At 36.9% G+C, this 23,237-nt stretch overlaps 2 protein-coding genes and 1 long non-coding RNA gene across 4 annotated transcripts; all 3 read right to left on the reverse strand.

The window, feature by feature from the left end:
- Positions 1-983: 983 nt before the first annotated feature.
- LOC121996997 (heat shock 70 kDa protein, mitochondrial-like) lies at positions 984-4,582 on the reverse strand. Of its 2 annotated transcripts, XR_006116201.1 has the most exons (3): positions 1,877-4,582; positions 1,689-1,767; positions 984-1,581 (listed from the first exon to the last, which is right to left on the reverse strand). XR_006116201.1 is itself a non-coding variant. In XM_042551201.1 (2 exons), exons 1-2 carry the CDS (start codon positions 1,797-1,799, stop codon positions 1,435-1,437), a joined length of 258 nt encoding a protein of 85 aa, XP_042407135.1. In that variant the 5' UTR covers positions 1,800-1,899; the 3' UTR covers positions 984-1,434. The 2 variants fall into 2 exon arrangements, 1 of the variants encoding a protein (XP_042407135.1); XM_042551201.1 differs by having other exon boundaries at positions 1,689-1,899.
- A 14,626-nt stretch (positions 4,583-19,208) lies between these two features.
- Positions 19,209-20,765, reverse strand: LOC121995065 (zinc finger MYM-type protein 1-like). The gene has a single exon (XM_042548905.1). It carries the CDS (start codon positions 20,763-20,765, stop codon positions 19,209-19,211), a length of 1,557 nt encoding a protein of 518 aa, XP_042404839.1.
- Positions 20,766-21,026: 261 nt separating this feature from the next.
- On the reverse strand, positions 21,027-23,224 carry LOC121996998. The gene is made up of 3 exons (XR_006116202.1): positions 22,937-23,224; positions 21,916-22,002; positions 21,027-21,684 (listed from the first exon to the last, which is right to left on the reverse strand). It is a non-coding gene; the product is annotated as an uncharacterized LOC121996998 (long non-coding RNA).
- Between the last annotated feature and the right edge of the window lie 13 nt (positions 23,225-23,237).

Raw genomic sequence — 23,237 nt, forward strand, 5'->3', positions numbered from 1 at the left:
TTTGTATCCATAAATCTCTAAGTACAACCCCAAAATTTATATCATAACTTACACTTAGGCATCCACATAGAAGTAGACAAATTCGCTTCATTCATTTCTTACTTCATCATATTGAGATTTATTGTAATATTAATTATTGTTTGATGCTGCAAATTGAAATATAAAAAGTATAATGTTAATAACTTGGATTGAGATTTTGCTTCAACCAAACAACAGTAAATAAACCAGAATTTATTTAGATTTATGACCTTATAAATAGAAGTTCTGCAAACATTAACATAAGTATGAAAATAAAGGTTTTAGATAAATCACGAATGAACCATCATGCATAGTTATGAATTCAAGGTCGGGATCCGTGAGAAGAGAGCATATCGATAATAGAGCCTAAAATTTGAATTCAGATTGCCAGTTAACTTCTCTTTATTTGGTAGCATTAGAGTAATATAGCCTAATCATCTTCTATGAATTTCTGATGACACTATTAAAAATTGGAGGTACTTTACCAATAAGTTATATGCCTCTTGATTACCAATAAGTTTATACAACTGAACCCCCATTGAAATTGAAGTGAAACTCACATGAAAGCATACAGTGAGAAGAGGTCATTTCCCTAATGTTTCTATAACTTTAGAATGATTCTATGGTGACCTCTTTCTCGCACCTATAGTTAAAATTTGAAAAGAACGAGCTAAAATCATCAATCCCCAACCTACAAATCTGAGTACTTGAATGTCATATAGGTATTTCTTGACATGCATAAATAACATTTGGTTCGATATACATGCTTAGTTGTAATAATAGAATGTCAAAGCAGATGTTGATTGTCGATGCTATTAATAGAATGTCATTGACTAGATAGTTTAGCAGTGCACTATCAAAGTCTTCACCACCAAGGAATGTGTCCCCATTGGTAGCCTTAACTTGAAGATGGAAAATAACAAAAACAATGAAACAAAGAACATAATAGAAACCAGAGAAACATGTTGAGAACAAACCTTAAATACTCCATTAGAAATTTCCAAGATGGATACATCAAAAGTTCCACCACCCAGATCAAAGACAACAATCAAATTAACCTTCCTTGTTGTTCATTCCATATGAAAATGCAACTATAGTCAGTTCATTGATAATTCTTAGAACTTTAAGGCATGCAATTCTCCCTGCATCCTTTGTGTCATGGCGTTGTGCATCATTGAAATAAGCACCAATAAGCACCAATATGGTGTCATGACTGCCTTTGAGATAGCTTTACCCAGATAAGCCTATGTTGTTTCCTTCATCTTGGTGAGGACAAATGCACCAATATGGTTAGACGAATATTGCTGGCCATTCATCTCCACCCACGCATCTCCACTAGGTGCCTTGAGAATTTATAGGGAACCATCTTTAGTTCTTTTTGAGTATGGGGGACTCATCAAACCTTCTCCCAATCAGTCATTTAGTGCCAAATAAGGTGTTTGTTGGATTCATCACGGCTTGTTGCTTCGTGGGAATACCCACCAAAAGCTCATCCTTCTGATTAAAGGAAACAACAGATGAAGTAGTCCTCGCACCTTCTGCATTCTCAATCACCTTTGGTGTCTGATTCAACCAACCAGGATAGAAACATTAGAAAAGATAGTACCACACAAAGACCCAGACCTAAACAAATCAAAAAGTCTTTGTAAACAATAGGAAGCATAATGTACCTTCCCCTCCATGACAGACACACATGAGTTTGTGTTGCCTAAATCAATCCCAATAACATTAGCACTTGCAGGCTTTGAGCTGCTTACAATCAAACATTTCAAAACTTCCATCGGAAAATATTACTTGAATGCTCTTGCAACATTTAGATACTAAATAGATAAATTGAGAGCTGATATCAAAATATTACCAGAAAACTCTTGCAGTAGTGGCCTATCCTTGAGACAAAGAAGACATGCCATAGGATGTTTTTAGAAAATTTGAAGCATGGATATACAGAAAACAAAAAATAATATACATATACATTGAGCTAAATCCGTACTATCATAAATAGGTTGAAAACCAAATTCATATACTAAAGATTTCATGCTGAAGCAAGATATAATTAATCAAATACCATAAAGATGGACTAGTTTAATCTGTCAGTACAAAACCTTCATCATCTACATCCAGACCATCAACCATGCTTGTAGATAATCAAAAAAAGAAGGAAAAATTCTAATAGTTTTAGATCTATGACAAAATTGGGCACTTGCCGCATGAAAATCCAGTCTTATACACAATAATTAATATGACTATACCAGATAAACAAACACACTGGTACTTTTTTTTGATAGAATGCCAAACAAGATGATTAATCATGCTTTAAAATGTTCAAGGTGAAAGAACCATCTTCTGCAAACATTCATGACGCGTCATAATATGAAATCAACCACCAAAATACTCATCTTAATAGATTTTTTTTGTTGGTAAAATAGACATGTTAGGAAACTCCACCAAACAAAGTCGTATAAATATCTAATTGAGTGAAAAGCAAGCTTATTATAAGATCTAGCAATTGAAGATAAGTAGAGCATAAGACGTAATTAGCCATATGATGAAGTAGCAAGGAAAATAAACTCAATAGAAGTAAAATCCAGAGTTAGCAAAGAGAGAAATTGATTTCATACCCAAAAACACTAACCCATGTGTCACCTCCAGGCTACCATTTAGCACCGCAGGTCCTTGCATCTCAGACCTAGAAAATCCCTAGGCAGCGGTGATAGAAGCACAATCAACGCTCCCGACTCAACCACCCCATCTACAGGCGAGCCGCAGTCCGCGGTCCGCATCTAATTCCCCACTCTTGTTGGCAGGCGAAATCATCCAACTCGAGCCTTCGGGGTTCTTCCCACGTCGGTCGAAAGGACCAGCACCATTCATCTCCGTTGCTCGGGCCGGGAGGAAGCATGAAGAGGATGAATAGGAAGGAGAAGGGGAGAGTGATCCCTTCTGGCCCCAGCTCCTAGCACCGATGGGAGACAATTGTGAGGACGACAGGAGGTCGACCTTGAGTATAAAGTCCGCGCGATCGTCGAGCATGAAGACTTGGAGTGGATGGAGGTCAGAGGCAGTGATGGCGCTATGACGGGGCATAGAGAATTGATCGATGGATCAGCAGTGGGGGGAGATGGGCAAGGCAAGGTGAGGCATGGATAAGCACGTCGGCTTGGTGGAGATCTATGGCAAGGGGAAGCTCATTGTCGCAGATGGGTCGTTGATCCCCTTTCTTACGAAACTTCAAACCCTAGAAAATGGAAAAATGTTGTGTGGAAAAAAAGATTTTAACCGGTTAAAATTTTTTTACTTGGGAGATATCAATTTTATTTTGTGCCTTATTACTCCATTAAATATATAATACAAAGTAAAATGTCAAATAAAATTAGAAGTGAGTTCTTTATTTTTTTAATCTATGAAGTTTAAAATAGTATTTACTACATCGACTTTATTACCGAAGTTAATTATCATATATTACTTCGTAATTAATAATTATCAATGTAAACAGTGGCGAAGTATATCAACAAAATTCACATAGTGTCCCTCCAAACTGGTGTTTAAAATGTATTTACTAATGTTTTATTACTTTCAATATTTATTTTACTTAACTTACTTTGAATCATCTATCTACATATTTTTTGATGAATGCCAAAGGGGGAGAGTTAGAGTTTAAGTTAGAAATCCAAGAAAATCAGAAGAACTTAACCCTAAAAATGATTAAGAGAACAAAACTAACTGTCTTACCTTAGACTTCTCTTAAATCATTTTATATATATTTTTGCATATTTTTCCTAACTTTAATACAGGTTGTCACTTCATCAAAAAAGGAGAGATTGTTGGTGCAATTTGTACTAATGGTCTAACTCAGGTTTTGATGATTGACAAGTGAGTTAAGTTAGGTATTGTTGTGATCTAATTACTTAACCAAGTGTACAAGAGTTAATGGTTTGGAGGACCTGACACTAGGCTAAAATCCAGCTAGGTTCGTGGGATTGGGTAACTGATGCAAAGTCCAGATAGGTCAATAGACCGACCTAATATCTGGCGAGAAGTCCAGTCGAGTCTACGGGACCTAACAACCGGTAGAAGTCCAGTTAGGTCTGCGAACCTGACAATTGGCATAAAGACCTGGTGGGTCAAGAGGCTAGTCAACCGACGACAAATAGGTAAGTGAAGGTAAGTCACTGAGGAGAATGACTCGGTGAGGACTCATCTCGGTTAAGGGACAATAGGTGTTAGTCCAGTGTAGGTCCATTTCGGACCCCTAAACTGAGACATTGACTAGATCCTGATCTCAGGAAGCCAGGGTCTAATTACTATTCAATATTATTATGCTAACACTTGTCTTTCAGGTTATTATTTAGTTTATTGGATAACCCACTTTACAAGGCAAGAAGAGAACAAAAAACCTCGGCTGAACAATATCCAAGGCACCTTCCAGGGGATGGAAGGGGCATTCTGTAGGACCGTTGCGGACAGCTAGAAGGGGAGTTGAATAGCCCTGTAAAATAAAATAAAAACACCCTTCTCGAACTTTTAAAGTAACACTTGTAAATTAAAGTAAGCAGAAAGTAAATCAAAAAACACGAGGCACCGGATTTGACTTGGTTACAACGTAACCAAGGAGGTTGTTAATCCAAGGAATGTCACACTAGTATCTCCTTCGGGCGGAGAAGCCTCCTACAGCAGTGAAAGTGCAAAATAAAGAAGCTAATCTAAAACTGAAGCGTACAAGCGTTGGAAATAAATTGTTCTGAGTTGTGTTAAAGCTTCTGGACCAAGGCTATATTTATAGCCTTAGTCGGGGCGCCCTAAGGGTTCCAGGCGCCCTGGGGGGGATAAAATTTTATCCCCCAATGTTCAAATCGAGTTTTGACTCGATCTGTGAAAAAGTTAACTCCGGGCACCCCGAGCGCCCCGGACCCAAAAGTCAACTCCGGTTGACTTATTCGGTCCGGGTCCTCTGCTCCGGCTCTGGTCGCCTCGGTCTAGGTCTTCAACTCCGGATCCGCTCGCTTGGGTGATCTCGGACATCCGGAAAAGGGCTCACCCGAACCCAACTTCCGGTCTTCTCGAGTGGGCTTCCGCTTCGGCTTCTCATCCCTTGGAATTGCCGCGTGTTTCCTTCTCATCCGTCGGCGTACTCATCCGCAGTCTTCGTCCCTCGGACGCACCACGCGCTGTCCTTCTCGCTAGTTGTGTCTCTTGCTCCTCGAGCAGTCTTCCGCTCCGGCTTTCATCCCTCGGAACCACCGCACGCTTCCTTCTCATCTGCCGGTGTACTCTTCCGCAGCGCCTCGTCCCTCGGACGCACCGCGTGCCGTCCTTCTCGCTAGCTGCATCTTCCACTCGACTACCTATGCTGCTAAGCTCCTGTACACTTAAACACAAGGTTAGAAACACGCAAGACCTAACTTAACTTGTTGATCACACCAAAATAACCTTGGGGTTCCAACAATCTCCTCCTTTTTGGTGTGAGCAACCCAAGTTAAGCTAGGGTAAAAATTGACATAAAATAAACTTAACTAAATTTGCAATTAAGTGCAAAAATAAAACAAGTTAAATTTTGGTCTACCTTACCTCCCCCTAGACTTATACTTTTCCTTCTCCCCCTTTGATCACATAAAAAAATGGGATTGAAAAAAATCTAAGGGTAAAAATGTAGAAAATTTTGAGATCTTTAAAAAAATTTTGCAATATTAAACAGCCTTTGAAGAAAAATTTTTAAGTAAAATTTTAAGAAAATTTTCTAAGTGAAATTATAAGAAAAAAAATTCTAACTTAGACAGCTTTTGTAAAAAAACTTAAGCAGAATTTTTCAATTTCAGAATAACTTTTAACTTAGGCAAAAAAATCTCTTCTGAATTTTTTTTTAAGTGTAAAGGAGAATTTTTCTAAGAGAAAAATACTCAAAAAAAATTTCTAAAAAAAATATTTTTGAAAACAAATTTAAGTCTTTGCAAAAAAAAATTATTTTTGAAAAAAAAAATCCTAACTTAAGATTTTTCTAAGTATAAAAATATTTTGAAAAAAATGTTTGAAAAACTTTAAAAGTATTAACTAATTCTAATTTTAATGTTTTGACCGAAAGTTAATAAAACATTTATTTCAATATTTTGGCGTCTAGGTCGTGGCGAGGCGCTAGACCTTCTTGGTTATTGGAGTAACAACCATTTCCTTAGATAAAGCCTTATAGAGAAATTCACTGTTTAATTTTCTCACTGAAAGCATTAATTTCGTTTAAGATTTAGACTAAGCAAGATTTAGGAACTCAATATAGGTTCCAGCCTACTGGATTAACTAAATATTTCTTAGGTACATATTTTCTTGAAATATTCCTAATTTTTCCCTGGTGATATCTATAATACCAATTTAAAATTTTAAATTTTCTAAAATTAGATGGGCATGCATAGTTCTTCAAATTATCTACTTGAATTTTCAGATCTTTATTTTCTGATTTCAATTTCTTATTTCCTAATTTTGATTTGTCTAATTCTTCTAAGGGACAAGATTTAGCCAAAATTATTCTTAAGTTTTTAATCTCCTTTTCTAATTTACAACAGTCTTTTGTTAATAGTTTAACAAACTTAAAGAGTTTATCAGGAGGAAGTGATCGTACCTCACTTACCTTGTCGATCTCGTTGTCCGTTTCTCCCCCTGAACTGCTGCTTTCTTCCAACATGGCTCCCCCTTCATCGATGCTCTCGATGCTTATTTCAGAAGAGCTTGACTCGCAGTCGTCATCTTGATGATTTGCCATTAGAGCAAGTCCGGAGAATGCCTCAACTTCTGACTCCGACGACGTATCATCCCACGTTGTCTTTAGGGTGTTTCGCTTTTGGATAGACTTCTTACCCTTCTCCTTGTCCTTATTCTTCAGCTTGGGACAGTTGTCCTTGACGTGCCCTTTTTCATCGCAGTGGTAGCAGCGGATCGTCCTTGCCTTTCTACCCTATGGATGGTTAGTTTTTCTAGAATTACATAACTTCTTAAATCACCTTACCATCATTACCATTTCCTCGTTGTCGAGAGAAGACTCCGACTCAGGTTCGTCTCTCGATGCTTTGAGGGCGACGTTGTTCTGGGCTCCTTCATTCCTGCACATCTTGACTCATGCACTTCAAATGTAGAAAAGAATTCTTCTAACGAAATCTTTTCTAAATCTTTAGAAATGTAAAATGCATCTACTAATGATGCACATTTGGTATTTCTAGGAAAGGAATTTAAAGCGTACCTTAGTGAATCTCGGTTACTTACCTTTTCTCCGAGATTTGAGAGTCTGGTGATGATCTCCTTGATTCTTGAGTGCAGGTGCGCAACTGTCTCATCTTCCCTAAATCGCATGCTGGTGAGCTGATTGTGAAGTAGATCTCTTCTGGCGAGCTTGGCTTCGGACGTCCCTTCGTGTAGATCAAGGAACTTCTTCCAAAGTCCCTTTGCCGAGTCATAGTTCCCAATCCTGTTGACTTCTTGAGGTGGAAGAACGCTTAGAAGATGGTATTATGCTTTGTCGTTCGCCACGAAGTTAGCCTGCTCCTTTTTCGTCCAATTGGATTTCTCCTTACCTTCCAGTGCCGTAAAACCAAATTCCATTGTAAGCATTAATTCAAAATCGGTGGTAAATAATACATGCATCAGCTTTTTCCAAGAGGCGAAATCCCCTTCGAATTTCGGTGGGTGGATGCTTGGTCTGGCCATCTCGTTGCTTCGTTCGGCGGTTAGTCCTCCTGAAGTGCCTCGGCTTTGATACCACTTGTAGGACCGTTGCGGCCGGCTAGAAGGGGGGTTGAATAGCCCTGTAAAACAAAACAAAAATACCCTTCTAGAACTCTTAAACTAACACTTGTAAATTAAAATAATCAGAAAGTAAATCAGAAAACACGAGGCACCGGATTTGACTTGGTTACAACCAAGGAGGTTGTTAATCCAAGGAATATCGCACTAGTATCTCCTTCGGGCGGAGAAGCCTCTTACAGCAGTGAAAGCGCAAAATAAAGAAGCTAATCTAAAACTGAAGCGTACAAGCATTGGAAATGAATTGCTCTGAGTTGTGTTAAAGCTTCTGGACAAGGCTATATTTATAGCCTTTGTCGGGGCGCCCTGAGGGTTCCAGGTGCCTTGGGGGGGGGGGGGATAAAATTTTATCCCCCAATGTTCAGATCGAGTTTTGACTCGATCTGTGAAAAAGTCAACTCCGGGCGCCCCGGTACGTTCCGGGCACCCCAGAGGGGTCCGAGCGCCGCAGTACATTCCGGGCACCCCGGACCCAAAAGTCAACTCCAGTTAACTTATTCGGTCCGGGTCCTCTGCTCCGGCTCTGGTCGCCTCGATCCGGGTCTTCAACTCCGGATCCGCTCGCTTGGGTGATCTCGGACATCCGGAAAAGGGCTCACCCGAACCTAACTTCTGGTCTTCTCAAGTGGGCTTCCGCTCCGGCTTCTCGTCCCTCGGAATTGCCGCATGTTTCCTTCTCGTCCGCCAGTTTACTCATCCGCAGTCTTCGTCCCTCGGACGCATCGCGTGCCATTCTTCTCGCTAGCTGCGTCTCTTGCTCCTCGAGCAGTCTTCCGCTCCGGCTTTCGTCCCTCGGAACCACCGCACACTTCCTTCTCGTCCTCCGGTGTACTCTTCCGCAGCGCCTCGTCCCTCGGACGCACCGTGTGTCATCCTTCTCACTAGCTGTGTTTCCACTCGACTACCTGTGCTCCTAAGCTCCTGCATACTTAGACACAAGGTTAGAAACACACAGGACCTAACTTAACTTGTTGATCACACCAAAACAACCTTGGGGTTCCAACACATTCAAGCGCTGAAGGCGCCTTGGTACTATTTATAGAAGGTGTCTTCAGTGCATGGAAGGCGCCTTCTGTAGGATAAAGTTTAGAATTCATCAAAGATAAGGACCGGGGTGTTCAGGATTAGAATTATCACATTGGAGGCACTTTCAAGGCCTATAAAGGCACCTTCTATACTCAATAAAGGGAGTGCTTGCCCAAGCCATCAAATAATACACTCATATGAACATCCGTGCTTCCTATCGGACTTCCAAACTCTCCAGCTTCCTACTACGACTCTGCTGCGACGTTTCTACACTCATCTACTACTAAGAAGTCACCCAAACACCAAGCTCAAGTCAACCATATATATTGAAAGAGTGTTTGGTAATCTTTTCATTTATGTACTTAATTACTGCAAAAGGACAACTACAGTGTGTTACACTTGTTCCGAATTCTTTTGTACTTGATTTCTCCGGAAGAGGTATTTTAGTGGATTACCCATCGATAGATTCGCGAGACCTGGGTATTGGAGTATGAGTCACCAAAGTCTCCGAACCAAGTAAAACTGAATGTGTGCTCTTTTACTTGCTTTTCTATTTCACTTTCTTACTTAGTTTTCCGCTGCGCACTTTGTTTTCAAAATCTAAAAGAATAAGTTTTTTAAAATCACGTGATTCACCCCTCCCCCCTTTCACGTTCGACTCGATCCAATAGAATCAAATACAACTACATTTGTTTATTGACCACCTTTTGCCTTTTTTCCATTGATCATTTATATGACCTTTAAAGCATACAAATATTTTCAACACAACTTCATTTGTCATTTTTGATAACCATCATTTTGTATTGATATTTTGATTCATATAAGCATGTCATTTGATCTTCTCATGTGTTAATTCCACATTTATATCATATTTCATGAATTACATTCATCTGTGGACTTAATTACAAATTATCTTATATTTACAATATTTGATGCTAATATTCGAATATGATCTTTTAGGCATCAAAGGGGCATTGTCTTGATCATATCAGACCAAATTTGGGATCAAATCGAAGGCTAATTAAGGAGATCAAGCTTTGGAGCCATCTGAACCGTTCATCAAGATCAATAGCAATCTTAACTATCTATTGAATATCTAGTCCATCCGAGCTAGGAAAATATAGATCAGGTCCCTTGATGAAGATTTGAGCCTTTGGATCAGATTTAGATCAAATCTCTCAGTTGGATCAGATGCGAAAGAATCATAGCCGTCCATCATAGATTTCAGATATGATTTAAATGGGAAATGTGAATTGCTACAGGACGCACGCCAAGAAACAAGGGAACGATCTACTTCAGCGATCTCGATTCCGATCTTCCATCGCCGGCGAGCAAACGAGGTCAAGGACGACCCTTCCTCCGAATGAAATCCATCCATCAGCAACCAGCAACGCCACGTCATCTTTTTATTTCAGATCTGACTATAATTGTTGTCACGACTTTGTGTGAGGAAGAAGAAGTAGAGAAGGTGGAAAATCTGGTGGTTTCAGCCGATTCCTTTGTCTTCTGGCCGGTGATCTTCCATTCCTGAAGCTCCACATCCATTTGAATGATCAGAAGTGTTTGTTTCTGCCTTCCCTCTGATCTTGCTCCATTTCCAGCCGAGTTTATCTCCTCTGTTACCTTCATCACTGAGTTCTTTCTCCGATACACATCAGATCCAAGCTAGGGTTTCCTAGTTTGATTAGTGAGAATCTTTTGGATGCTAGCTTCCTCATTTTTGTTTGAATTATCATTTTGTTGTAGTTTATTATGGCATAGTTGATTCGAATTCCCGTGCTATTATTTTGGAACCTTTGATTAATACCACTGTTCTTGATTCTTGATGTCTACACAATTTAGATTTGCTTAGTCGTTGCATTAGGTTATTCTTGTTTGCCATTTCTTTCAATGCAGTAGTTTAGATTAGTTAGCTTCTTTGTTTGTTAATTTCCATGAGTTGAATTTGCAAATGCAGCATAGCTTTAGGTCCTTACTTCTTCTCTTTGTTCAAAAGTCAATTCTGAAATCCCCAATTTATACAGAAAACCCCAAGCCAACAATAATTAATCCTAAGACTATAATTTTACCGTTTACATTAGTTAGGAGACGACCCGAGACATCTCTATGCTACATTAGTGTAAAATGAATTTGGTCACTTAATTCTTTTAATACCCATTTCGCAACAAAATTAGGGTGTATTAAAATTGGCGCCGTTGACGGGGAATGTAACGGTGTTTGATACCTTAGGATTGTTTCTTTTTCTTTTTACATAAAAATTTGAAAAAAATTGTTTCAATTGCTTTCATGTTCATATATCCATGTGTTTGATATTATATGCTCATGTGTCTTCTGATTTTATTTGCTAATGTTTCAGTGTAAGTGTAGGAAACTTCTTTAACCATGGATCCATATTATCAGTACTATCAGCCTCAGACTTGGTTCTATCAGCCTGAACATCAGTACTACCCACCTATGGATCAATCAAATTTTAGGTCTGAGGTTGCACATAGTCAGTTTACTGACTCATATCCAGCATATCGAAGCCCACAGGGAGTTCAGAATGATTATATAGCTATGCAAAAAAGGATTCACGGTATTCAACAATTCAAGGAGGAGACATTGAGTGAATATTGGAAGAGATTCAAGGAAATTTACTCTAGTTGCCTTCAACATCAAATCAGTGATCAGTTGCTTGTCCTACATTTTTATGATGAGTTATCGTCGTTTGATTTGTACATGGTGGATAAAGCTAGTGGGGGGCCCTTGATTGACAAAACTCCTGATGAAGCTGTGAAACTTTTGAAAACCATGGCAGCCAATCCTCAGCAATTTAGAAATGGACAACCGGTTACCTTAAGAGTTGATGAGACCATTCCTACGAATATTGAGGTGCTTAAGAAGAGGGATTGTAGTGTCTTTGACATACCTGATCTTGATTTTATTACTTCACATGACTCCTCTAGTATTTCTTGTTATGATTCTGTAATTGTAAGAATTTCTGACTCTACTGATACTGTTGTTGTAGATGTTACTGATAATGCAGGTACTGATGTGGATGATGATGTAAGTGTAGGGGATTGCACAGTGGAAGCAATACCCCAAGAATCACCTGAACTAGATGTGGATGATGAAAGTGTAGGGGCTTGTACCATGGAGGCAAGGACCCAAGAATCACTATCTGTGGTTGTACATTCACCTGAGCTAGAACCAGAGCCTGAGCTATTACTTGATGATGAGGAGGTCACAGTCACCATTCTAGAACCTCCAGGTACCTTTCAACATGACAATGTCAGTATTTCTTGTGATTTATTAGAAAATTTCATAGAGGTACTGTTAATTGACTTTATTGGGTGTGATGCATTTCTTGACACATGCTTTATAGGGACTAATATTGTTACATCTTTTTCTTACCTTATATGCATGCGAGGGATGTCTACCTTCCATCTTTATAGGCTACCGGAGTGGATACTTAAATTAAATCGTCTTCAACCGTCGGGGCAAATTTTCAAGGAGCATATGGTGGGAGGAGAGGTCTTGACCTCAATGCACAATATTCCACTTCCAAAGTGGATTTTGCACCTTAACCGACTCCAACCACGGGGAAGAACCATTCCAATGTCAACGCGGATTTTAATTCTAAATCGTTTGCAACCAGTTGGAATAAAGGGGAGTTCATTCCTTATTTTTCTTTTTGCTTTATACATTTTTTTGCTTTACATACTTTACATTTGCATTTTGCTTAATACTTTGTACTTTGTTTAGTATACATAGCATCTCATTTTGAATAGAATTCTCCATGAAATTGTTCTAGTAATACTTTTTAAATGGTAAAAGTTCTTTAAGTTTGACCATCAATTTTAGGTCATCTTACATGATTGAAGTCTCTATTTGTATGATATTGGTTAGTGTGGTGGTGGATTTTATTTTGATTTATTGAGCTTGATTGCAATAAAATGCCTAGTGAGGACCACCATAAGCATAAACTCTATTATTTTCTTTGTGTGTCATGCACTCATAGCAATTGAACTCTAGAACTTGCTTAGTTTCTTTTCAAAATCACAATAGCATATGTATGCGTAGAAATAAAGGATATTTGCCATTCTTGTTCTCTCACAATTTCCAATCCCTTTCTCCACAATTTTCTTGAAACATTCTCATCTAACATTCTAATCCTTGATCATTTATTGCCACTCTTTTATTGAGAGTTTTGGTTGAATACATGATGAGTTAGATTAACTTGGATGGATGCGAAGTTTTAAGTGTGGGGGAAGGGTTGCAATGTTGGAGGTTGAAGGATGTTGGAATTTCAGCCAAAAATAGTGTTAGAGGTAGATGCTAGCATTTGGTATGCTAATTAACAATTCCTAAGGCAGAAACAAGGAAGCTGGAATAGTAAAAGGATGAAATGTGAATTTGTATCAAGTTAGTATCAAAATCTATGGAAGAACTTCAAAATGGTTATGAACTCAATTGAAACTCTTAAATTTCAGTAACAAATGGTGTCCTTGTGCTTCTATGTCTTATATAAATGGAATAGACAGATTCATCAAAATCTGTTGCTGAAAAGTATAAACAGTGAGCTGTATATGCTGAAATGGAATCTGGAAAATTGAGTTGCAAAGGCTGTTGTTGGAGTTCACTGGTGTGTTAAACTTTGAAATGTAAGAAAATAGAGTTCTGATACTAACCTGGAACCTGGAGTCTGGATTCTGGAAAACACCCTGCTGGAATCATATTTATGGAGCTGAATGCAATATATTTGTAATTTTATGAGAGTTTATTCTAGATTGAAACAAATGCAAGGGACTACTATTATCGTTTGAATACTTGTTCAGTCAGCAGTATGCTATTCAGTAGCAATATTTTGATACCTGACAATTATGTTTGAACCCTGAAAACTGATTGCTTAAAGGATAGAAAGAATTGCTGAATTGCTGGAATTCATGGCCATTAGTGAAGAAGATCATTGAAGTTGAATCTGAAGTGTAGGAATTATCTTTAAGAATCTAAAGGTTGATACCATGAACTTTCGGCAGCTGCAAGCCTTTGATTTCTTGCTGAATATGAATTTAGAATCTCTGAAATTTTGAGATTTATATGGAACAAGTGAAGTGGTGGAGACTCCGCTATGAACACAATTAAACAGAACCATGTTTAGTGCCGAGGCCATGAGCTATACTTGGACAACGACAACTTGAATTTAACCCTTGTTAATTCAGTGCTCAGTGAGAATTTTAGTTAGTAGAGTTCTCAATATCAGTAATGAGATTAACTTTTCTTTCCAACGAAGCATACAAGATAATCAAAAGGAATTAATAGCTTCATTTCTAGAAATTAGAAGACTAAGAACTGAATTATGGAACCTGTTAAAATGTGCAACAGAGAATTCTACAGCAACAAGAAGCCTGGAAATTTTGTATCACTGCCAATGTGTGTTGATTATTTTCAGTAGCAATTGAAATTCAATTTCTTACTCATTCTATGCTAAATGGAAATATTTGATGAACTGAAATCTTGATTACACAAGTTGGAATTACCTCAACTCGCAGTTTCTGAAACCTAAATCCATGGAGTTATAATTGTTAGGCTGAAAAGTGTGAACTGTGATAATGAGTTAAGTTGTTTTGTACCAATGCTTGTAAATCAAATTTCTAGAAGCATGTTTGTTGAATCTGAATTCTGAATCTGAAGCAACAAAAGTTTAGAAATTGATTTCTTCAACATTTGAATTACAGAGAGGAAACTAATGTATCAGCAACATCAAAATCTGATGATGTGTTTCTGATTAGCAATGTTTTGAATTAAAGCTCCAATCACTCTAATGCTAAATGAGACCACTGTTTGAGCTGGAATTTTCTTACTTCAAGATGGAATTGACTCAACTCTTGAATCCTGAAACTTAAGTCCTAAGTTCAGAATGTAAAGGCTGATAAGAATTGAATTTTATATTGAATTGGAATTGTTGAAGTTAGAATTCATGGTGTAGAGCTTGCATTTCCAATGATGCAAAACCTGGAATTATCCAACTGCATTTCAGTTTTGAATTAGAAATGACACAGCAGGACTACTGATCGTTATATGTTATTACTGATTAAGTAGTGAAATGTCAGTTGAGTGCTAAGTATATGTGATAATAGTACCCAATTGTGAGACTTAGTAGTTGTTGCTGAATTCCATAAGTTCTTGGTTTCTGAAGTCTGTCCAAACAACTGAAATCTGCTGCTAAATTAGAAATCAGAAGCTAAAATTCAAATATGAAATCCTTAATTCTGGAAATGCTGAATTTCAAGCATATGGTGTAGAATCTTCAATGGGAAAGTGAACCAATAAGGAATCTAAAAGGAACAAAGTGTTGAATCCGAAATCTGAATCCACCTAGTAAATTGGAAAGCATGATATGTTTCATTGTCCGAGACAGACAATATTTTAAGTGTGGGGGAGGGAACTCTTCTCCATGAAGTGATTTGGGATTATTTTAGCTTCCAAATGCTAAAATTGAAGCGTGAAAAAAAAAATAGCAATGAAGAGTATCAAATAGAGAGGATAGTGTGCCAAGATTTTATGGTAGTGATCAAAATGAAAAAGCGTTTGGCTCGATCTTTTATTTTGGCATCGAAAAATGGCGTTCTTTATTCCCCATGATAAATTCTTTGATACATATCAAATTAGTCAACTCATCAAGTGTATTCCATCAATACTCTCATTTCTTCATTGGTTCCTTTTCTTTTGCATATTTCATTCATTTCACTTAGTTTCTTCTTGATACCATTTCAAGTCTTAATAAATCCTTTTGATTCATGTATGCTATGTTTTATAGTGGTGGAGAATTAGAAAATAAGCAAGCTTATGGTAGTGAAATGTTGTGAGTGACATTGAGTGAGCTCCACTTATACACATATTTGAGTGTGAGAGTTAGAATAGGTAAGTACCTTGTGAGATTGCATCTTACTTAGTTTTTCAATTGGATTGAAACCACCATACCTACTGATTATTGTTTGGATTGAATTCATGATTGTTTGTGATCTTTAAGTGGTCTTAATTAATTACCTTTTACTATCTTCTAGGTATTGCTAGAAAAATATTAGGGAGATGAATTCTAGTTGTTTCTTTGTTTTGGTTGCTTGCTCGAGACGTGCAAGAATAAGTGTGGGGGAATTTGATAACCATTATTTTGTATTAATATTTTGATTCATATAAGCATGTCATTTGATCTTCTCATGTGTTAATTCCACATTTATATCATATTTCATGAATTGCATTCATTTGTGGACTTAATTACAAATTATCTTATATTTACAGTATTTGATGCTAATATTCGAATATGATCTTTTAGGCATCAAAAGGGCATTGACTTGATCAGATCAGACCAAATTTGGGATCAAACCGAAGGCTAATTAAGGAGATCAAGCTCTAAAGCCATCTGAATCGTTCATCAAGATCAATAGCAATCTTAACTATCTATTGAATATCTAGTCCATCCGAGCTAGGAAAAGATAGATCAGGTCCCTTGATGAAAATTTGAGCCAACATCAACCTTGGTGCTGGTTTGTAGCCAACATCAACCTTGGTGCTGGTTTGTAGCCAACACCACCGTATAAACCAACACCAAGACAGTGTTGGGTGATGGTTTTTAAATACAAGAAACATCAAGGTGATGTTGGTGGTGCTAGCACCACCTTGGTGCTAGTATGTAAAAAAACTAGCACCAAGGTGCCAACACTCCCTTGTTAATGATTTTTACAATCCAGTACCACCTTGGTATTGATTTCTACAAATTAGCACTACATTGGTGTTGATTTTTCATCACCAAGGTGCCAACACCACAACACTACCTTGGTGCTAGTTTTCCATCACCGACCATGGCAGTGTTGGATGTTGGTTTTTAAATACGAGTAATACTTAGATACTGATTTTTAAAAATCAGCACCACCTTGATGTTAAAAAAGTGAAAAAAAAATCATAAGAGCCTTCTTATTTTTTAAATCATCACGTTTCTTTTTTTTTTTTATCAAAGAAACATTCCATTTTATCCCACCAGTCCTCTTATAAAATAACACAATTGTCTTCAACTATATTGTTCAATATTATTATCTTCTGTTATACACAGTAAATCCTTGATCGATTGAGTAGTTAAATAAATAAGATAAGTTCGAGTTATAGTAACTATAATTTTATAACTGCTAGAATGTGAATGTTATTAAACATGATAAATTTGAGTTATAGTAACTATAAATCATAGCTATTATAATTTGAATATTGTTGAACAAAATAAATTTGAGTTATAGTAATTTTGATTTCATAGTCGCTATAATATGAAGTCCATCTGAACGACTTAGAATTTAAATTTAAAATTAGATTCTTAAAAATTTAACATTGATCTCTCTATATATATTTTTTACATGTCTTGTGTATATCTAAAATTTTTTTATGTTTAAGTCTATAGTCCAATTCTTAAATTTTAAAGATAAAATTTTATTAGCATAGAAACTTAAAAATAAAAAAATAAAAAAATTGTTCGAGGCATTTAGATCATTCGGAATGCCTGGAATATGTCAGAGGCGCCTACACCTAGAGCTCATGCAGATATGCATGATAAAATCTGCATACAATAATAACTAGTGGATGCGATTTTTTTTTTTAAAAAAAATGTCTTACGATTCGATTAAAAAGTAATTGGAGGTAAGGGTTTTAAAATAATAATACTAGTATAAAAGAGAAGAAGTGGCCATTAGGGTAGAGAGAATTTTGATTAAATAGGAGTGCTTGACGAGGCTAGGGAGGCTGGTCCGGACCCACGTGGTCCGGTTTACGTCGATGGACCAAATAGACCGCTGTGAGACAAACAAAACCCGACAAGCCCACGCGTCCAATCACGGCTTCGCATTATGACGCCGCGCTCACATGCAGCACGTCGCCAAAATTTCGCATTTGTCGTTTTTAATAAAAATAAAAAAAAAACTTATTTACTGCACTGTTTCAAAATCTCGACATCGATCACATTTATTGAGTCATAATTACGTAAGCAATCCCTGCTATGGGGGTGAAATATCTTCAAATTTTCAGAGAAAATTAAGGAGAGTTTGGATTCAAAAGTCCCGTATAAAGATTTAAAGGAGATCATAAATTAAAATTATATAAAATATTTTCAATAGTATGAGTTTTTAAAGTAGCGTATAAGAGGAAGGTAATGAGAATCGAGGATATTGGTCTAAAATAGATAATATTATATTATTATAAAGATATTTGAAATCTTTCGATCATAATAATTGATATCAGAGTGATGATTCAAATCAGATACAATATGAGATGATCTTGAACGAAGTTGATGTAGGTTCGAAGCAAGTCAAGTTAACCAGATGTTCATGAAGAGGCCTGGGAATGGGTAAGGATGACAGGATACTTGTAGAAAGGTCCGGAACAGGTGAAGAATGATTGGATGCAGATGCTCGCAGGGGAGCATGGAGTAGGTCAGAATGACTGAATGTTTACGGAGAATGTCCGGAATAGGTCAGAGTGATTGGATGTTCTCGTGGAAGCGCTAATTATGTTAGAATGATCGGATGTTTACGGTGAGACCTGGACCATAAGAGTAATGTGGTCCTTCGTTTGAGGGGAGGATGATTGAGATTCAATCAAAGCCTCGTATTAAAAAGATTGGAACAAATCATACATTTAAAAGGATGTAAGATATCTCTATTGACATGAGATTTTTTGAAGAGAATATAAGAATAAAGCTATGATGACTTAAGTCCAAAATGGACAATTTGCACAATGAATTAAGGTGGTGGTTTGGAGTTTAATTAATTAACGTGATGATTTTGTTTTTCTTTCAGAAATGGAACGCTCGATGTTGACCGGTAGGTCATGAAAGTCTAGAACGGCGAGGTCGTTGAGATCTGAGAAGCCATCGATTTAGTTTTCGATATCTGCAACACAAAACTTTAAACTGATTAACCTCTCCCCAGTTAACAGCGAGAGCAGAGAGTACATCGACCTACAGTCGATTGACAAGAATGAGGCGAAGCTTTTACCAGTGCAGCAACACGAACAAGGCCCCTAAATTTCATTATTATGCCTATGACAAACGATTCGGAGTTGTACTAAGCCCCAGGTGAGTGCAGACTTGCAGCAAAGGGAAAACACAAGCCACCCACAAAGCCAAGTGAACATACGCACTCTACAGAGTGTTTACTGGCTCACTCACATACGAACGATGACTCGAAGGTGGTGCAGCTGTAGAATCTCTGTCTCTGGACCCAATGGCGTAGCCAGAGACTTTAAATATCCTGGGCTAAATTACGACAATAATAAAATATACATGTATACTAAACATTTAACAAACACATAATATTTATATCCCAATATCTTTTTACATAGTTCAAATTTCATACAAAATACTTCATCTACTTAAGCTGTGCTCGACGAGATTTTAGTGTATAAAACTCATCTATTACTGATTCCAAGTCTATTTTCTCAGACAATTGTCGTTCTATGTAGAGAATCATGCAATCAGAAAGTAAATCATCATCCATCTTGTTGCGACGTGCCGTTTTGAGAAATTTCATGGATGAAAAGGCTCTCTCTGCAGTTGCAGTTGATACAGGAAGAGTTAAGACAAGACGAATCAATCTCTGAATCATAACATAACTCTCAGCCTTTTTAGTCACAATCATTTCTCTATATAATGCAGAAAGAGTAGAAATTTGTTGAAACTCATGATCACAAACTATGTCAAGTTGATAGTGTTCCAATTCAACTCTCAAAGCATGAATTTCTTGTTGACTAAAATCAGCCGGATAAAATTTTGATGCAAGCTTGCAAATATCGCCCATATTAAATTTTTTAAATGAATCAGTAGGATCCAAAGCTGAACAAAGAGCAAGAAGTTCCATTGTTGCCTCACTGAATCTACAATTTAGTTCCATCACTTGAAAATCTATTGCAGCATTAAAAATATCATAGTGATAGTGATGCTCAACTGTAACATGATCCCGTTGTTGACAATAACGATTAACTTTATAACCACAGCTCATATCAGGCATCTCAATATTATGTCGTTCACAAAAAACCTTTACTTTCACAAAAAATTCATCCCAACCATCTTCTCTAAATTTTAGAAGGATGACTTTTGTGGTTGAGACAAATTTTAAAGCATTCACAATGTCTTGTGATTTATTTTGTAGAGCTTGACAAAGAATGTCAGTGGTTTCTAAGATCTTTTCCATCAAAAACAACACAAATACAAACTCAAAACTCGTAATCATGTTGCATAAACCACAAGCTTCACCACGTATTGTACCATTTGGCCCATTTTCACTGAGATTTCCAAGGATCTTACAAGTTGCTGCATACATGTCTATCAAGTTCCTAACAGAATCATAATGAGAGCTCCAACGAGTAGCACCAGGTCTATGCAATGTACCAATTTGATTAGCTCCTGTACCAGATTCACACTCACCAATAGCCAACATATATGCAATCTCTTCTTGTTGAGCAGATTGTAAATCACTAAGACGTTTAGGAGACGAGGTGACAAAGTTTACAATGGAAGTCAAATAAGAAAAGAATTGCCAAATAGAAGGCACATCCTTAGCAGCTGCAACCAATGTTAACTGTAAACGATGAGCAAAACAATGTACATAATAGGCATATGGACAGTCTCTAAGAAATAATGCTTGAAGTCCATTCCATTCACCACGCATATTACTTGCACCATCATACCCTTGTCCTCTCATGTTGTGGATTTGAATATTGTGTTGAACAAAGATGTCAGAAATTGATTTCTTAAGGTTTGCTGATGTTGTGTCCTCAACACTCACAATCTCAAAGAAACGTTCCACCAAAAATCCAGAATTATTAACAAATCTGAAAATAAGAGACATTTGCTCTTTTTTAGATTCATCTTGAGCTTCATCAACAAGAATACAAAACTTGGCATCTCCCAATTCATCTCGAATCATTGTTCTCACTTTATTAGCAAGAATATGCAATATTTCCTTTTGAATTTGCGGAGAAGTGTATTTAGCATTTTGTGGGGCATTATGTAACACAACTTTTGCAATTTCATCATTTAAATGTGCTTGAAATTTCAACAATTCAATAAAATTTCCACGATTTAAGGAATTCTCTGATTCATCATGACCTCTAAAAGAACATCCTTGAGTTGCAAGCCATAATAAACCTTCAATTGTTGCCTTTAGGCGTAACCTATTCTTTATAATTTCTTCCGTAGATTGAGCATTCAACACTTTGTCAATATTTTGCTTTGGTTTCATCAAATCCTGAACACATTTCACACATCTATTATGTGATGAAGACAATGAACCAACATGAATAAGAAATGCACATTTTTCTCCATCATTAACTCTCTTCCAACTGTTAAACCCTTCAGAAACAAGTGCAGAACGAGCCATTGGATTACTTGTATTCTCAAAAAGAAAGCATGGAAAACAATATGCTTTGTCCTTTGAAGGTGAATATTCTAGCCAAGGAAATTGTTTGAACCAAACATATTGAAATCGCCGATTTTGCTTTCCAATTTTTGTTCTTGGATACTCATTAAGTTTGGGTTGATAAGGACCTGCTTTGATATATGCTCTTCTAATCTCATCCCGCTCATTAACAAAGTATTCACAAATCAATTTTCGTAATCCTGGATCTCGTTCAATAGAAGAAATATCAAATTCTTCTTCTCTTTGTTCTATTGGCCTAGATACAAAATGAGGCTGTAAATCGGAAGTAGAGGATCCAACTGTTGATCTAAGAGGTATATCACATTGCAATTGATTATCAGATTCATACTGATCATCTCTTTTCCTAAAAAATGACAATAATGTTTTTGGCTTTTTATTTGAAGGTTGTTGGTGTTCCATTTATAACCTAAGGAAAAAAAATAACTATAAATTAATTATTTATAACTTAAGAACAAAAAAATAACTACCAATCAATTATAACAAACTCAATCATATTATTCATTTTATGATAAACTCAAACACAATAATAAATCAATTTATAATATCACAACTTTCCCTAGTATTAGAATCATAATTTTCAGATAATTTAAAATTTTAAATAATTTTAAAAAAATCACAACTACAAATCTAAAATTACCTGTGAGGCTATGATTTGTCACTTTAAGATAAAGAGAAGTCCACTGCCTACCCGTAAAATCCGGTGCTATGCTAAAACTTGAAATGCCTGAAATCAAAAATAAAAATAAAGGACTTAAAAAGGGAACAAATGTGAGAATTTAGAAGTAAACTTAGGACCTTTTACTCTTTTTTTTCAACCACAACAATCACAAATAATAATGAGTATCACATTTAGATTGACAGAATGTTTAAATTTCTCAAAAATTTAACCTAGGTTGGAAAAAACTTTCCTAAAAAAAATTAGGGCAAATTAAAGCAACTATGATTCTATGAAGAACAATCTCTACTGTTATTCTGGTAAATCCATCATACATGACGATCCCCAGATCGTCAAGACTAAACTCACACAAAACATTCTAAGAGCCACGAAATTCCCATAAGGGTGAAGCAACTAGCAAGGAAGACGAAGCAATGGCGTAGTCAGTACTGGGCAATTGAACAATGACAAGGAATAAAACATATGTATGAGCAATTGAACCAGTATCAGAACAATGACAAGGGATGCCACAAGGAAAGAAACATAAACTTCAAAAATGCTTTTGAACTAAAATCCCATCAAAGCTGGAAAATAAATAAAAATTAAAATCAAGAACATGATAAAGATACTTTTGTAGATGTTCTTACTTCTTGAGTCAAATCAGTTGCTGTTTTTTTTTTTTTTCATTTTTGAAACATACTTGGGACCTTTTCGTATTTTGTAACTCCTCCAAGTCCAGTAAGACGAATAAAAATCAAATGCAAAACAATATAATTGCACAGATGGCAGAATGAAATATGCCAAAGAAAAAATATATGACAGCAGAAGTATTGAGACGAAGGAACCAAATTACCAAAGAATTCACAAATCATTAAAAAAAAAAAAGAAGTGGAAATTGCTGTTATAGAACAGGAGAGCATTTGAGATTTGGAGATCTGGAGAGGTTGGATTTTGAGTCTTTGACGAAGGACGAAGAAGATGTAGATGGAGATTAGTAGATTACCACTTAGCAGTGCAGCAGTGCTTGAAAAGGTATTGCAAGAGGAAGAGGCTGAGCGAGGACTGAGGAGAATCGGCGCCTCGGCAGCTCAAGATTTGCAAGAGGCTAAGCGAGGAGAACCGACGGCTGAAGAGTGAAGAAGGAGATGATGTGCTGACGGCTGAAGATTGAAGAAGGACAGAAGGTGGCAACGATTACTGCCTCGATGTGTTCGTCGTGCTAGAGGAGGAGGGCGGCGAAAAATTGCTAGGTTACCACTGTGCAGTGGGCTCGATGTGTTTACTGCACTGGGCGGTGAAAAAAA

The sequence above is a fragment of the Zingiber officinale genome, chromosome 6A (assembly GCF_018446385.1).
Source record: "Zingiber officinale cultivar Zhangliang chromosome 6A, Zo_v1.1, whole genome shotgun sequence".
In the NCBI taxonomy this organism is placed as follows: domain Eukaryota; kingdom Viridiplantae; phylum Streptophyta; class Magnoliopsida; order Zingiberales; family Zingiberaceae; genus Zingiber; species Zingiber officinale.